This window comes from Psittacula echo, assembly GCF_963264785.1.
Source record: "Psittacula echo genome assembly, chromosome: 21".
Classification (NCBI taxonomy): Eukaryota; Metazoa; Chordata; class Aves; order Psittaciformes; family Psittacidae; genus Psittacula; species Psittacula echo.
The window spans coordinates 5,917,628-5,934,037 of record NC_137757.1 but is presented as its reverse complement, the minus strand read 5'-3'; the positions used below and the strand labels follow the sequence as shown (position 1 = coordinate 5,934,037).

The following is a 16,410-nucleotide window of genomic DNA, read 5'->3' as shown; positions in this document are numbered from 1 at the left end:
TCCGTCTTCCGCCTGCGCAGGCGCAATCACGTGTGCCCGCCGGTCGCTATGGCGACGCGTGCGGCTGGCCCAGGCCCGGTCCCCGCCCGGTGCCCCCCCGCTTCCCCATTGGGTTTCCCGCTCCTCCCGCGGCTCTTCCCGGGGCCTCCCCGGCTCCAGGCCGCCACCACCCGCCCTCGGGCGCGGCAGGGAGAGGCCACAAGGCCCCGTCCGGAGCGGAGGCCCCGGCGGGAGGCGGTCCCATCGGCTGGGCCGCTGCTGTGTGTGCGGGGCTTCCGCCCAGGGCAGGGGGAGGGCCGCAGGCCGGTTCAAAGGCAGAGGATGCTGTAATAGCGAGGGTGCTGGCAGAGCAGCCCTCATTGTTTGTGGAATGATGTTTGTTCACAGCAACATAATAAGAATCATTTGGGAGCTCGGCATTTATGCTGCTTCCCATGCGTGGTGAATGAGGGCGATCACAGGATGGTTTGCGGGTGTAAGGTGCTGGTGGGAGCACACTCACATGCACGGGGCAGCATTGGGGTGTTCATGGGCACACAGGGTCATTGCTGGGTTACTGGCTTCTTAAACTGAGGAATAACATCAGTGTTTTGGTGTGCATGTAAAGAATTGCACAGGCACTGCAGTGTCTGAAGGCTGAGCCTCCATCCGTGCTACTGCCAGGTTTTAATAGAGATTGGAAAGATCCTCACCTAGGGGGAATTAACAAAGCTCCACTGAAACGGTGTTAATTTAGACCAGAGATTGGGCTGGGGCCAAACTGCTCAGCACGTTGGGGAATCGTCCCCCAAAACAAAGGTCTGGCCCATTGTTCCTAAACCCTTATTAGCAGCAGAGCCTTCACGGCTTGCTCCATTTCCTCCCAGTTCTGCTAATGCTCCTCTAAATCCAGAACAATAACAGAGCTGCTGAGATTTTGTTCTTTTAATGCTTTTCAGCTTTTTGCTTTTAGGTAATGCATAATACAACAGCCTCTTAATGAGACTTGGGAGATGTTTTGTAAGATGGAGGTCTCATGTTGAGCCTGTTTTGGTTAAGCCTATGATGTCTTTTGGGTGGGTTTTTTTTTCTCTCTTACTAGAATTATCTGTGCCTTAGGCATTTAAAAAGTGCACATTGATGTGGGCCTAAGAAATTAATGCCAAATTGCAGATAATTGTTGAAGCTATCAGACTTGAGGCTCATGGAGCAGAGTTTTCCCAGGACAAGTGTGTTTTCTATTAGAGTTGATATCAATCTGTCAGAAGATGCTTTTGATTTTCAGAGTTTTTAGACTAAATAGTTGAGTAATCCTTGCTCTGTTCTCCCCCACTCTTTCTTCCTTTTCCTTAAGAAAACACCCTTTTTATTGTTAGCAAGATAATCTTGGAGCGCATCCAGAAAACTGCTGTCTCTTTATGTGAAAGAGTAGAAATAGCTCACTTTAGACATGAGGTTGTGTCGTGGAGAACTTCTGTTGGTAATGCCTCAGAGTTACTTGCTGAATTCCCACATTGGAAGCTTAACAGAGAGGTCTCAGCACCGCTGTCCCCAACTCTGCTCATGGTGAGCCCTTTTGTCCCGATCGGAGTGGGCTGCGAGCCTGGATTTGCTGTCACAAGAACAGATTCTCCTGATAACATCTGGGAATTGCATTCAGATTGGAATCAATGCATCTTTTCAGCTACGCTGCCCTCTCTTCCCCTGGTTTTCCTGACCAAAATTGCATTGCTGGGGCTAAGAGTCAGTATTTGACTCGCAGGATCTCTGTAGCTGTGGTTGTTTACTTGTGTATCTGTTCACATACCAGTCAGATATCCTACTTTACTCATTTTTTGCTGCTTTATGATTCACGAGCTTTTCATTTGCTGTTGATGCATCCTCCCATTTCAATTTTTAACTTCTCTTTTCTTCTTCTTTTTGAGTTGCCTGCAGTGGGATCTTGTCCCTGCTGTGTGCCCGACAAGACAGAGGGGTCGATGATGGAAGCCCAGCCTGTCAGATCTGCCACACGGCCTCGCCTCCATTGGCATGACTGGCCTGAAAGGAAATCACTTTGAGTTTTATGTGGCCTCTTCCTTGTCAAAATCCCAGTGAATGCGGTTATGTGATGCCATTGGAATGACTCATTGCCATAATTACATATGTTCTAAGGGGTTATTCCCATTGTATTATTAAAAACTAGTGATGTTTGATTTTTGGCAGGGACTGTCTTCCTTGTATGATCTACAGATTTTGTCAATTAAATGAAGGAAAAGTAGATCTCCAAGACTTCAGAACAAGACTGGACTTGAACTCAGAGAACTTTTTCAGCATGGAATTGAGCTACTTGGTTTTAACAGGGTAAAGGCAACATCAGCCATCTTGCTCTCCCTGTTGCAGTGATTCCCTGCAGAACACAAGGACAGAAGTTGGTTTCTTATCCAGCATTCAAAATCATCCCAAGCACTGCCAGAAGATACAGTAGATGGTTTATCACCACGGTAGTTTTCCCAACTCAGCTCCTCAGGAATGGGTTTTCAGGGATAGAGCTCGCAAGAGTTGAGGCAGGGCTCCTTGGCAACAAGCTCCGGGTTTGATGGATCCTTAACAGAACAAAACAAAGCGATCCCAGATATCATTGCCTTGGATCTGGACTTCCTGAAATGGTGATGGAAAGCAATAGGAGGAAGGTGGAGGGAGGAGAAGTCTAATCTTTCTGACAGGAATGAAGTGCTTACTAGCAATAGAAGCTAAAGCATTTATGTACAAATGCTTACTTTTGTGATTTGATTTAATAGTCATGAAAAGTGATTTCTTTTGTGGAAAGCTGAACATTAGCTTTGTGTGGCATAGGATTTGACATGGCCTCTTGGCCTAAATGCCGGGTTCTAACCAGGCATTTGAGCTTGTGTAGTAAATAACAATATATTATCTGCCCGATTGCCTCTGTTTTCCCACTAAGATCCTGCTGCTCTTCAAAAATCATGGAGATTCTGGCAAGCAGCTCCATCTAAACAGCGGTTTGGCATTCACTTGGGTATAATATATTATGTGTATAAATGCCACTGGTGTGATTTATTTCTGGTGACTGGTTAAATACAGCTGGTATTTCTATAATTTTAATAGAGTTTTTAAACTGATTATGCCTAACATCTCTCTCTGTGAACACTATTGACTCAGTACGATCTGTAAATACCTGTAAAATCTCCCTTTTAGTGATCTCAGGCAATGTAATCCAAATAGTAGCATTAGGGATAACCTGTTTTACTCTCCTGCTCTGTTTCCTTTAATCAAAGCAGAGATTTCTTCTGAGTGAGAAATCTGTTTAACATAAACATGAACTAAAAAATGTATACATTGCCTCCATCTCCATGGGGGTAGAAAGCTGGTAAATTATTGTTTGAGGAGTATACGTGCACCCAATTAACTTGACTGTAGCTGATGAAAAATACAGATTTATATTACACAGAGAGGGTAAGAACATAATACAACCAACCTGTGTTTGGTGGAATTTGTCTGCTTTAGCTCCTAAATCTCCACGAATGAGATAGAAATTAAACAGTTCCAAACCCATAGTTGTAAGCTGTTAGTATTTTATCCATCGCCCTTTATCCCCCGTTGCATGGGATGAATTACCCCAAAGGCTCTCTCTTTCTGGACATTTTTGGTTAGAGCTGGGATTTCCCTCCAGTTTTTGGTGAATAAAGCAAACAAAGCTTGTTCAGCAAACCCATGTATTTATTTATTTGTTTAAAGAAGCGTATTTTACAGTGATGCCATGGAGAGAACACCACAACGGATCTTGTTTGGTGGGCTGAAAGAGAGCATTCGTGTGCATGTGAGTTGAGATGACACCAGCCTATGTAAGGAAGTCTCTGGCTTGTACTGTTGAGCTCAGTGCGCAAATCACATTGGTCAAAGGCAAAATATTTCTAAATTCAGAAGTGAACCAGCACAAATCTTGAGCTGATTGAATACCAAGAAATTGGATTTATTTTTAATCCTTTTTTTTTCCTAATTTTTCTAAAACAATTTAATTTCAAAATCACCCATACGGAAAAAATCTTGGATATTCTTAATACGCATTTTAAACTTTCCTTTGCCTTTGGCCCTTTTTCTTCCCATTTTGCTATGAAAAGGGAAGAAAGAAGAGAAAAGGCCATGACAGAAGTAGTTTGTCAGTTTATCTAGAAAACTCTAGAGAGTTCTATAGAACAGGTTGTGTTGATCTGTTACATGCAGTTTAGTTTTGAAATCATTGTGCTAATATTGCCATGAGTTACGGAAGGGAATCCGGTCGGTTAACAGAGCCTCTGTGTATCAAACCTTCCTAATGCACTCTTCTCTTTCCCCTAATCCTTGTTGAGAACTGGATTGAGATACTGCAGCAGGAGGGAGGAAGGAGTTGTTTATGAATTAGCAAGCTGAGGTTCATGAAAGGGTTACTGATTATTGCTGCTAAAAAGCGGAAGGGAAAAACGGTTCTGCTTACATGCAACACCATGGCACAAACAAAATACTCGTCTCACAGGCTAGCTGAGCCTAGAGAATCGAGTGAGATTGGATCTTTCAGCTGGGAGGCTTTCAGGAATCGTTTGAACATGATCCATAAACAACTCGAAAGGATGACTTTTAAGAACCTCTTTCTCTCTCTGCTTGGAATGCTGGTCGTTTATCATTGTGCTGAAATGGAATCCCCTTTAAAAGATATAACGGCTTCTTGTTTACTTAAACACAAAGTGGATGATGGGCTGAAAGGTTTTGCTGCCAGCAGAGCAGTCACGGACAGCTTGGTACAGCTCCGGAGCGGGAACAACTGTGCAGCTTCCACGTCCTGCACTGAGCTGAACCAGCCGGGGTGAAGGGGGGAGAGTTCAGGTGTCCTCCGCCGGTGCTGAGTCCTCAGTGGGTGCCATGAACCACCAGCAGAGGTTGTATTCACCAGGTTTAGCTTTGGGGTGAGCTTTTCCCTGCCCATCACCTTACCAGGGAAGTGAGGAGCTTCAGCAGCACGTCACTGATCCACCCCACGCACATCCCGACTCCATCCCTCAGGACCAGAGGGCTTTTGCTGAACTCTAGAGGAATGAAATGGCTGCACACATTTATATGGAGGAAGCACATTTTACAACAGAAGGGAAACTGAGCAGGATGCCACCTCGTGACACTGCTGAGGGGAGAGCTCTCCATGCAGAGAAGCACACGGGTCTCACTAAGCCTCCATCCCGCACGGTCCTCATACCAGTTCCTCGACCCAGTTGTCGGCTCTTGCCGCGCAGGAGCACTTTGTGCTGAATCCAGGGAATTCCAGCCATGCAGACCAGTAGTTCCTAACAATCCTAACAGTGTGCTTCTCTTCTGCAGAGCCCAAACTGTGCTTTCCCCTTTTGCCTGCCTTCCCTCCTGCTACGCGCCTGCGTGGTGTCTGGACAGACAGACAAGCGTTGTCCCTAGCCCGGGATGGAGTCCTGCTGCTGTGAGTGTAGGAGCGGAGTCACAGCACTTCCACAGCCTGCGGTCTGTTGTAACCTTTCCTTTTCTCAAGCTGCTGCATGTTAACAGCATCCTTCAGTCCTCAGGGGCTCCGCAGAGCACAGCTGGGGTCCTGCGGGCACAGGACGGCTGATGGGTGGCTGCAGTGCGGCCGGCAATGTAATCTTTGCTTTTCTTAGAGCTTTGGTGAGTTTCCCTTCCACAAGTGAGTCTCTGTCCTGTGGGACACCAGCCTCCATAGGGGCCAAGGCATGAACCACACACTCAGGAAGCTGGTTGTCATTTTGGGGGTTTTGGGGGTTTTTTTGTTTGTTTTTAATTTGAAATAACTCTTTTTGAAGCAGATTCAGGGCAGATACCACTGACCTCTTGCCACAACCGTTTAACATGTATTCGCAATGATAAAGTCATGCAGCTTAAAACACAAGATAAAGGGCAGGGGGAAGAGAAAGAGGCCACTGCCTTTGTGTGAGTCAGGGTCCCAGGCTGGGGAGAGCGGCCACATGGGTCCAGTCTCATCACTGTGGCTGCAGCCGTGCTGCACTGGGGCCATGCACCCAGTCTCGAGTTGAGGCCTTTGGTCATGAAGTCTCTGGGTCCTCCACTGACTCGTACTCCACCTCTCCTCCCCGCAGCGTGCCTGTGGAGCTATGGGGAGAGGAGCGTCCCTCCGTGTGCGCTCCCACTCCTCTTCTCAGCAGCGTACCTCCATGGTCCTGGGTGGTGTGGGTGTGTGCAGCCTCCTTATGCATTGTGTATGTGGTTTCTGTTGGGTCTGTGGGTCAGTCGGGGAGTATATGTCTGTCTTTCTGGACATGTGTATGTGTTGTGTAGCAGTGCTCTGGTTCAATAAAGCTTTCATATACATAGCAGCAATGAAGTCTTGCCATCAGGTGACATAAAGGGACAGCTACTGGGCAGGGCTAGCGGACGTGGTGAGGACCGCAGCCCCTCTCTGTTTGCTCTTCCTCTTCTTGGTGCCAGACTTAGCGTCTTTGGTGTCTTTCCGATTCCTGTTCCCATTCGCATTATCTTGCTTTCCTTGCTCTTCCTTCTTCTTCCTTTTCCCTGCAGCAAAGCAAAGAGGCATCATGAGGCTTTCCAGCAGAACCCAGCTAGCCCATAGCCCATTGCTGCTGATGGTGGCCAACAGGCCCTGCTCCCATCCCCATGCACAGAGGTGCTTGAGGGCTGCCCTATCTGCCAGTGTGTGCTCTGCATTGTGAGCTGCTGCCTACATACAAACGGGGAAGAAGGATCAAATCTGGATTTAGCTTTGTAATCGCCAGTCTCCAGCAGAAGCGTGAACACTTGCACTTCTCCGGGGCTGCATACCAAGCCCCTGAGCTAACGCTGCCATGTGCATCAGAGGGACAGCTTGGCCACAGTGGTGTTAGTCACTGCTCTAAGCACTCAACCCAGCTGCAAATCTTGTCCATCCCATAAGAGAATGAGCAAACCACCATTCATCCCGAAAACATTCTAATTCCTGGGAAAAGCACAGACCTAAGCACTCTGGGAGAGGAGAAGATGACTCCCACCCCTGCAGCGCACAGGCATCCAGCTTTGGCTGCTCAGCTGCCTTGCTGCTGGAACTGGATGATCTCAAGGTCCTTTCCAACCCAAGCCATCCTGTGACTCCGTGTGCGCTCACCTTCGGGGCACTGGCTCTTCTGCACCGTGCATTGCCGCACCTCCGTGGTGGCAGGACACAGGGACACGTCTCCGGAGGGAGCCTGCAGAATCCGCCGCGTTCGGTCTTCGTTGCCCTTCTTGAAGCCACAGAGCTTCCTCTTCTTGGAGCAGGGCCCCCAGGGCCCCCACTCACTCATTTCACATTGTGCTGCCAGATAACAAGAAAGGCCAGCGGTAACTCTCATTTCCCTGCCCCATCAGCTTCTCCCCCACTTTAGGCTTGGATAGATGTGCATTTCCCCAGCAGCTTCCTAAGTTTTCAAGCACCCCCTTTGTTGCCACTGTCTCTGAGGGGTTTGTTTTATCCCCTAACCCACACTCCAGCAATTCATGCAACTGAACCCAGCAGATGCCCAAGCATCACTTACCAGGACTGCTGCACTCCATGGTGCCGTTGGCAGCAGAGTAGCCGTCGGGGCATGTGACGTAGCATCTCCCTTTGTGCAAATACAAACCTTCCTTACATTTTGTGCAAAAGTTTCGACTGAAACAGGACTCACAGTTCTCAATTTTGCATTCTGTGGGGGAAAAACAACCAACCACAAAGGCATCATGAAGCCTGATGTGAACAAAGAGCTCACAAAGCTCTTGACTGCTAGGGAGAGTTCATTCCTGGCCCCAAGGGCTCTGCCAACAGCCAGGGCAAGTCTCTGAATGTCCTGCCAGGCCTGGCTGTGTCTTTGCATCCTTCCCTGGTACAGGACAGAGCTACTGTGCTGTGGCTCCCATAGGCAGCAGCAGCGGCTGCCAGATTCAAATCAAGGTCAGGGTGGAAAAGGTTTGGGCTGGTGTTCAGCTTGAGCAACACTCAGCCAGAGTGGGACGGTGCAAAGAATGAAGTCCCGTGCCAACAGCTCCAGCTGAAGCTACAACATGGGCTGCAAAGAGTCGGGGTTAGATGGAAATCTGGCCATGAGGGTGGTTTGCGTGAAACTGAAGGGAAGTGATTGTATTTTTCCATGTCCAGCTTCTTTCTGTTGCTCTGGCTGAAAGAGGCAGCCCCAGGCCAAGGATCATGGTTCAGAGAGGTGCTTGGCTATGACGAACAGGCAGAGGAGGTGGAAAAGGTAATTGTGCAAGCAGTACCTTAAAAGCTGAAAGCATCTTCCCCTTCTTCCCCATAGAGAAGGAGAGGGTCAGTCTGACAGCATAAATTATGGGGTTATTCCCTGGGTTAATCGGCACCTTCTGCCCTTTGATACAGGCAGAGCATCTCACCTCGCTGGAGGCGGCCCCTCAAAGCAACACCACCCTCCCGCATTGCATCCATTCCCTCCCATACTCACTGATGCACTTGTTCATGTCTGTATTGCGAAGGCCAAAGTATCCCAGTGGACAAGATGGTAGGCAAATCCCAATTTGCCGGATATCATTCCTCTCCAGAAGGATGAAGAGTTTGGGGGAGCATCTCAGGCACCCATTGAACTCGGAGCAGAGGTCGCAGCCTCTGGCACAGCCTTGACTCAGCTCGGTGCTAACTGGAAAGGCAAGAGGAGAGGCAGTGATTAGTGCCTGTGTGCATGGCTGGGCTCTGCACGCATTGGGGTTGACCCCAAAACACCGTCAGGAAGGGCAGGGACCAGGGCAAGGGAAAGGCCGGGGTCCTGCTGCACTGATGTGCTCCCAGCACCGCTCCCAATGCCCACAGGCACCAGCATCAAGCACAGGCGTGAGGGTCACAGCAGCAGCAGCAGCACCCAGAAGGAGCCACCAGCTCAAGAGGGTCCCAGCTCTGTCTCCCGCTGCACAGACACCCACAGGGGACATGTGTCCGGGTGGACCAGCGCATCCCTGCCATGTCCCCTCTTGGAGCAGGCAGTGCCACCCCAGCCGAGCCATGGGCACAGTGCAGGACAAGCAGGGACCAGAGCCAAGGGGTGCTGGAGCAAAACCATCTGGCTAATTCTGTGCTGTGCTGTGAGCCAGGCTGCATTCGAGCTAGATCTCGCTGTGACCCTGCTTATGTTAACTATATCTGGCAGTGCAGGAGATTTCACTGCCCCCAAAATAGAGATGTGTTCTCAGCTCCTAAATCCAGTCCAAGAAAAATACTCAATCCCATGTCTTGAGAGAGTTTTCTGCTTTTAATTATCATATAAAAATGCTGCTTGTTTTGAAACCAATAGCATTCTTTGCAGGCTAGAATGCAGGTTATTTTTATTAGTTTATTATGCAAGCAGTGTCCTTGTTTATAGAAAAGCTGTGGATTTAAAAAGATGTATTCTTTCAAATACCACGTTTACTACCCCTCAAAAGAGAGCGCGGAGCACCACAGTGTTCACAGGCCAGACCAAGAGGTAGGAGAGCTTTCCTCTCCCCCTCCAGTGACCTGAGACCCTGGCAGCTCCCCTGCTGCCTGTCCCAGCCCCATCGCTGGGTCCTCAGGCATGGAAAGTGACACAGAAAACAGAGGGGGTCCCCATCCCGGCGGATCCTCAATGCAAGGGGGTTTGCTGGCTCTGCTCTGGGATGTCCCCTCGAGATTCTGGGCCCTGGCCCCTCGCATGGAGTGATTCCCAGGGGATGCGGCCCCATTCCTCCTGCAGCGCTGGGCCGCGGAGCCAAGGTCTGCCTCTATGGCAAAGGTATAAACTGGGCCCTCGTTGGAAATTGCACTTTATAGCATTAGCCATGACGTCAAGTTTTCCTTGTTCTCACAGGGCTCAGCAGTCCCAGTTTTAATAGAAAATCATTTTTATATAATTTAATTTAAACCAGTTTTAATGTAAAACAGTTCTAGCAGCGAGCTTACATAAACGAGGGCAAACCCGTGCCGCTGCTCTTGCGCCGATGCAGCCCGGTTGCCCTGCGTGGAGCCCCAAGCTGGGACCAGCCGAGCATCCTCCAGGCTGGAGGGGTGCTTGAACCCCCACGCACCTGGGGTTGCACTGGGCCACCCCTTGGCCTGTGTCGGGTCCAATGTGGGGCAGTGGAATGCACATCTCTGAATGGGAGTGTGATTTAGGGTTGCTCCAAGTTCTCCCAGGGCCCCCCTGTGTTGGTAAAACGCATTCACCGTGTGCCCGAAGCGCACAGCACCACGAGAAGAAGTAGAGAAGGAAAGCGTTTCATACATACTTCGTCTTTGCCTCTTGCCCTTCACCACTTTGCTGCTGCCCGTTAGATCCATGGAGCTTAGAAAAACCACCACCACAAACAGTCCAAGCTGCATAGTAACTCTCCAGCGCTGCAGCCCCTCGGTCGCAGGGTGGTCGGAGGAGCCCGCTCCACAGCTGGGGATCTCTGTCTGCCGCTGCTAAAACGTCTCGGGCGGGATCAGAGCTGAGAGTCTGTGCGCGGAGCCTGGTACAGGACCATATCCACAAGCTACATCAGCGACAGCGAGCTTAGGTAGCAGGTAACATGGCTCTACCTTCATCCCCGTAAGGAGCGCAGGAGCTTGGCTCTAGTCCCATCGGGGGGCTCTGGCAGCGACCGTTAGCTGCTTGCAGTTTCCAAGCGCACTCGCAGGGACTGCAAAGGAAGAGGAGAACAGATTAACGCAACAGCCAACATCCTTCCCGGAATGGTTGGGCTCGGCACCGCGGCGGGCAAGCACGGAAGCTGTGGGGTGAACCGGGGGAGCAGCACATAGGGGGTGCAGGCAGACGGCAGCCCCTGGAGTGGGGCGAATCGCCCCCCAACCTCCTCCATAGGTCACTGTGTCGCTCGATAACCGAGCGCGCCGCAACGCCCGGCGCGGCTTTGCCATCTGCCGATGCTGCGTCCGGTTGGAGCTGTAAGTTGTTTAGAAGAGTGCCAGTCCCCCTCGGCCGCCCCTCCTCGAGGAGCAGATGGCCTCTGCGCGCTGCCAAGCGCACAAGATGTTTCCCATCAAGTGGGCACCTCTGGGGCTGGTCGTCGAGCCGAGCCGAAAGCGAGCTGCAGCCCCAAAGCCGGAGCCGGGGCTGTCTGGGGACAGGGCGGGATCGTCCCGCGAGCTGCCCAAAACGCCGCGTTTCTGCTCGGAGGGAATTTCCAAACCTCCCAGCTCCCATTCCCCCGGAGCGGCAGGGAAGGGTCAGCGCTGCCTGGGCTGGGTGAGATGCGCAATTGCTTTGCATGAACGTCTTGGAGTGCAAAGGGAAGCCCAGTGCGGCAGCAAGGTGCTGGATGGCAACCAGGGCTGCAGGCACGGCCACCGTGTGCCCTGTCCTCGCCCTGGAGCATCCAATTCCTTGCTCCTGCTCCAGAGCAGAGGCAGTGCAGGCAGGGCTGGTGCAGAGCAGCGTGTGGGGAATAACCCAGGAGGTGGTTTTCCATGTGCCCTGTGGCTGGTGGGAGAGGAAGGGCAACCTCAGGGCTGCACCAAGAGCTCTGGCACTGCCGGGCAGAGCCAAGCTCCTCTCTGCAGCTGGCAGAGGGAAGCCCTGCCAATGGCTGCCGTTGTGTGGGAATAAGAGCGACAACATTCACTCTGGGAACTCAAATGAAACAGAAAATGGGTATAACCCCTTTATCATAACTGCGCAGTCGCCGGTGCCCCAAATGGCCAATAGTGATGGTGCTGGAGTGATGCCCGGCTGCAGCCCGTCTGCACGACAGACACAGGCCCTGGGGTTCCAGCCCCTTTCCATGCCCACCATGGGGTGCCCAAAGGGCCACCGTCTGTAAGGTGGTTATGGCCACAGCAGCAAAATACCTGATGAGAGAGGGCTGCCTGCAGCATCCCAACTCAGCTGCTGAAGGGAGATGTGAGTGGGTACCACTGAGCCTTGCAGCAGCACGTGCTTCGATGCCAGGATGTGACCAGAAGCGGGCACCTCATGGCAGCTTTAGCTCACGTGTGCCCTGATGGCTTTGACCTCTTTGTGTCCCTGCAGTGATTGCAGCGCGGTGCTGGGGCAGGAGCACAGCGCCACCCGTGTGCTTGTCGTTACAGCCCCCAGCCCATCCGCAGGGTTCTCAAATACATCATTAGTTGCTTGTGTAAACATGGGCTTGTTCTGCACTTCCAGGGCTGTTGGCTGCAAGCTGCTTTAGAAACACTGGCAAGTGCTTGAGCTGGGCTGTTGGGAGCATTGAGCAGAGCTGAGAGGGGATTGCACCGCAGTCCCGCAGCCTCCCTCTGCACCCTGCTGATGTGCAGGGACCTGGGGTGAAGCAGCCAGGAGAGGAAGGATCTTGTGGATGGATGGCATGGCACAGCACGGCAATGCACAGCACGGCACAGCCAGAGGAGGCCCCATGGGTGCTACCTGGTGTGTGCAGAGCAGCGTCAGCACGGCATGGCCCAAACGGTCCCTAAATGAGTGCTGAGCGCCAGCAGCTCTGGAGGGAGCACGGCGCTGCCCCTTGCCTTTAATTACAGCGGCTTTACAGGTGAAGCGCAGTCACAACAAGCACAGGCTGAACCTGCTCCGGGTGTTGACACAACACTCACAGTTTAGGCAAAGTCCCCTCGGTGTGGGGACAGCAGCAGGGATATTCTGATGGAGCAAACACAGCCCCAGCGTGCCAAGAGCCAGTGGGACGCCTGTGCTGCCGCCACAGACCCCATGTCTCAGGGCTCGCTCAGCGCAAGGCAGGGAGGTGCCATGGGAAACACGGAGGCTCAACACAAACCAGGCAAGCACCCACTTTTCCCTCCTTGTTTCCTTGCTTTCTAGCCCAAAGGCAGCCACAGCTGCCCGCTCAGCACAGGAAAGCTACTGGCATCCTGGATGCTGGCCATTAGCACGATCCCCGTGTTTCAACACTTCCCTGCAAGCACTCCGTGTCTGCGGCGTGCCCACCAGCGGAGGCTGCGGCACAAGGGCCGGGCTTCCAGCTCTTCCCACCCTCACCTCAGGACACAGATTATGCCTCTTTCAGCTATTGCAGCCATCGGTCAAGCTCAGGTTGCTGCAAACAATTTCCAGTCTAAACATCAGCAGGATTTATGCCATTATCCCATCGACAGGAAGAATCTGGGATAACCTGAGTTGCTCTGAATTCATTACTGGAGAGCCCTGGCCCCTGCATCCGAGATGACAGTAAGCCTTGTTTGCAGTTCCCTCAGGATAAATTGGTCCTTGGGAGCTCCAATGCAAGCCAGAAAATGTAAACCATCCAGATAATTTACCATTAGTCCTCCTACACACAAGGTGAGAAAGACCAACATTATATCCCCAGGATATTCGAGACCTAATCCTCAATAACTAAATTGCTGATATATTGCCTCTGGCTGAAGGTATCAGGCTAGCCATAATGTAAACGGGCTCTCCAAAGCTTTCCTGCGTCTGGGAGAGAAGGACCAGATGCTTGTGTGAGGGCTGGAGGCAGGGCCAAGTCCGATTACAGCAGCAGCAGTAATGAACCCCCAGGAAGTGCCAGCTCTGCTGGACATCAGCTCTGAGCACAGGCGGATTGGGGCTTAGAGGGCCTGGGGCTGGGTTGGGAACTTGAGTTTCACCTTGGTAGTCTATTGAGGGGTATCTGGTATGTCTTGAATAAGCAAGAATAGGTCTCAGAAGTGTCTTTGCCTGCAGGAGATGGGGTTTCGCAGGGTTTCACCTGGGTTGGTTTGGTCCCAGCAGTATCTCAGCCGCAGGAAAAGCTCCAGGGAGGTTGCTGTGGCAGCAACCAGCAGATTCCCCAACCTGCCTTTGTTCAAGCTTCTGTCGAGCTCCTCAAATAATGACAATGGCACCTGGATCTATACCAGAGGTGCAGGGAGGGGAGCGGGAGGAGGAAGAGGAGGAGGAAATGAGAGCGGGCTGCTATGGAGAGGGGGACCACGAGGATGGGGTCTGTGGGGCACATAGTGGTCCTCACTCCAGGCACAATGAGCCAGCCAGAGCAGGGGGACAAGTCCCACTGGGTACCACATGGGAGGTGAAGGACACTATGCAGGGGCAGGAGGAGACCAGCATCAGGACCAGCCATCCCATCCGAGGGTGGCTCAGCTCCCCAGTGCCCACCAAATCCGCTGGCCAGCGTCCAGCAGCAGCAGGATGGGGCGATGCTGGTGCAGGGCTCAGGAGGCACCGCTGCCACCATGAGCCCCTGCACCCTCCACAGTCCAGCCCTGCCCTGGAGAGCATCCAAGCTGCTCCTCCAGCACGGCTGAACCTCGGAGGTGGGACACAGCCAGCAGGAGAGGAGGCATCTTTCAGACGAGCAGGAGCCCACACACGCACGTTTATCTCTCTGTGTGCCTTGCCCTCCCTTGGCAAAAGCCGCCGGCAGGCAAAGCTTCCCCGAGAGATCTGAAGCTCGCAGCCCCACGTGTGCCTGTGCAGCTTCCCAGCCCGGCGAGGGAGCAGAGCCAGCGGGCTCCCAGTGCGCATCCTCCCTTGTGCCCCAGCGCCAGGAGACACCGGTGTCAGGAGCCAGCCTCGAGGGGGGTGCGGAGCAGGAGCCTCATCCAGTCGGAGCATCTCCGGAGCTGGCCTCATTGAGCAGCAGCAAGGGAAAGGGGCAAAGAGGTGAGCAGTGGTGAGTGGCTCCTCGGCACAAAACCCCACCGGGTCAGGGCTGCACAGGAGCTGCAAGCTGGGATGCTGAAGGACCACTAATGCCAAACCCACAGCTCGTTCTGCCCTGTGGCACCGTTATTCCTATTTCCAGGCACACAAAGATGGACCCAATGCTTGTGCTTCCTGAACACAACGTCTCTGCACTGCCTGCATGGTCCTGCTCTGGGTGACCCCCCTGCCTGCAGCTCCCTGCCTGCTCTGCTCTGGGAGGAAGGCAGTGCAGAACCGCAGGGAGCAGGGTTGGGAATTCTGTTTGGGAAAGTCTCCCCTTCCTGCTGTCATTCCAAGCAGTGTTTCATAGAATCATAAAATCAACCAGGTTGGAAAATGCCTTTAAGATGATCAAGTCCCTCCTTTACCCCAGGACTGCCGAGTCCACCCCTAAACCCTGTCACCGAGGACTTGTCCCTGTTGTCAAGGCACAGACAGTGCTGGAGGAGCATGCGAAACCCTGCGTGGAAGCAGGTCCCATGCACGCACGGCTCGGTCATCGCGCCTGCCACAGGGTGTCTCACGCTCCTCCAGCCGGCAAACATCTCTGCACATGCACTCGCAGAGCCACTTTGTTCTGCTTAATCCTTGAAGCAATAAAAGCAGGCTGCATTAAGTCACATTTCCGAAGCAGAAGGTCTTCATTTGAGCCCCTCCCCGAGCGCCAAGTCCTGCAGGATCCCCAACCCACAAACTGCGCTGAGAGAAATGAAATCATAAACGCCAATCTGGCAGCAGAGTTCTCCGCAGCACTGTTGAGGTCTGACTCCTTCCACCAGCTTCTGCACTGCGTTCCCCGGATCTGCAGGGCCGTGCTGTGAGCTGCTAATGGGGAATACACTGAGGAGAGGCTCCTGCCCATGGCCACCCCTCTGTCCCAGCCTGGAGCATGGAGATGCTCTGGGACTCTGCTATAGGAGGACCCCTGCTCCCTGTGCCTGGCACAGTAGCTGCTCCGAGTAATGCTGTGATTAACAGTGCCACAGGCCTCTCTCCGGGAGCGCTTGTGCTCCAGCATCGTAAAACATCAGGGAATCTTTTACTGGGGGATTTCCATTACCCTCTTGCTGGAGCAGAGAGGCTGCGTGCTGGGCTGGAGGAGAAGGAAGCAGCGAAGCCCTGGAGCAGGCACTGGAGTCATCCCAGCAGGAACAGCTCCGGTGCCACAGACAGAAATTGCCTGGGGATTTAGGTGTAGTCACTGATAAAGCAAACCTATTCCTATGAGGTGCAATGTGAGGCAGGTTTAAGCCTCCACAGTTCAGTATCTCACCAAACGCCAACCAGGGACAAAATGTACTAAACCAGCAGGAACCAAAGCGAATTTCAGACCAGGAACTGCAAAACAGTCCATTTCAGAGCATCACTGAAAACCTTGCTCTTCCATCAAAGGGGCTTCTCACCAACCCTAAAAGGCCTGTTGCCATGCAGGGATGTGCTCAGCAGAGGTGCAGAGCGGATGCACACCGTGTCAGAGTACAGCCCCAACCCCTGGAAACCCTGAGTGTGCCAGCAGGAGGGTCTGATGCAGCACAGCCAGGGCTGCTAAGGCTCTCATCCCATAGGAGTGTGCACACATTCAGCTCAATACCCAATTCCCCTCTTTTTCCAGTATAAATGAAGGGCTTACAGCAACCTTCCGCATCTCTAAATGCAGCCTGTCTAAAAGCACATTCCCAGGGCTTACAGGAGCAGCCTCAAGCTGCTGTGCTAAGCCCCTTCTCCAGGCAAAAGCAGAGACCAAGACCCTAAACAGCACCCGGGGCCTTCTGCTTGGCCATGTGCAAAGGAAGCATCTGCCAAGTGTGAG

General features: G+C 52.5%; 1 protein-coding gene across 1 annotated transcript; it reads right to left on the bottom strand.

Annotated features, from left to right (window-relative positions):
* Positions 1-6,364: 6,364 nt before the first annotated feature.
* On the bottom strand, positions 6,365-10,321 carry RSPO1 (R-spondin 1; the record flags this gene model as incomplete). Its single annotated transcript, XM_080632422.1, has 5 exons — positions 6,365-6,522; positions 7,109-7,297; positions 7,518-7,667; positions 8,436-8,627; positions 10,228-10,321. The coding sequence occupies 5 exons, from the start codon at positions 10,319-10,321 to the stop codon at positions 6,365-6,367; spliced, it is 783 nt and encodes a 260-aa protein (XP_080488548.1).
* Between the last annotated feature and the right edge of the window lie 6,089 nt (positions 10,322-16,410).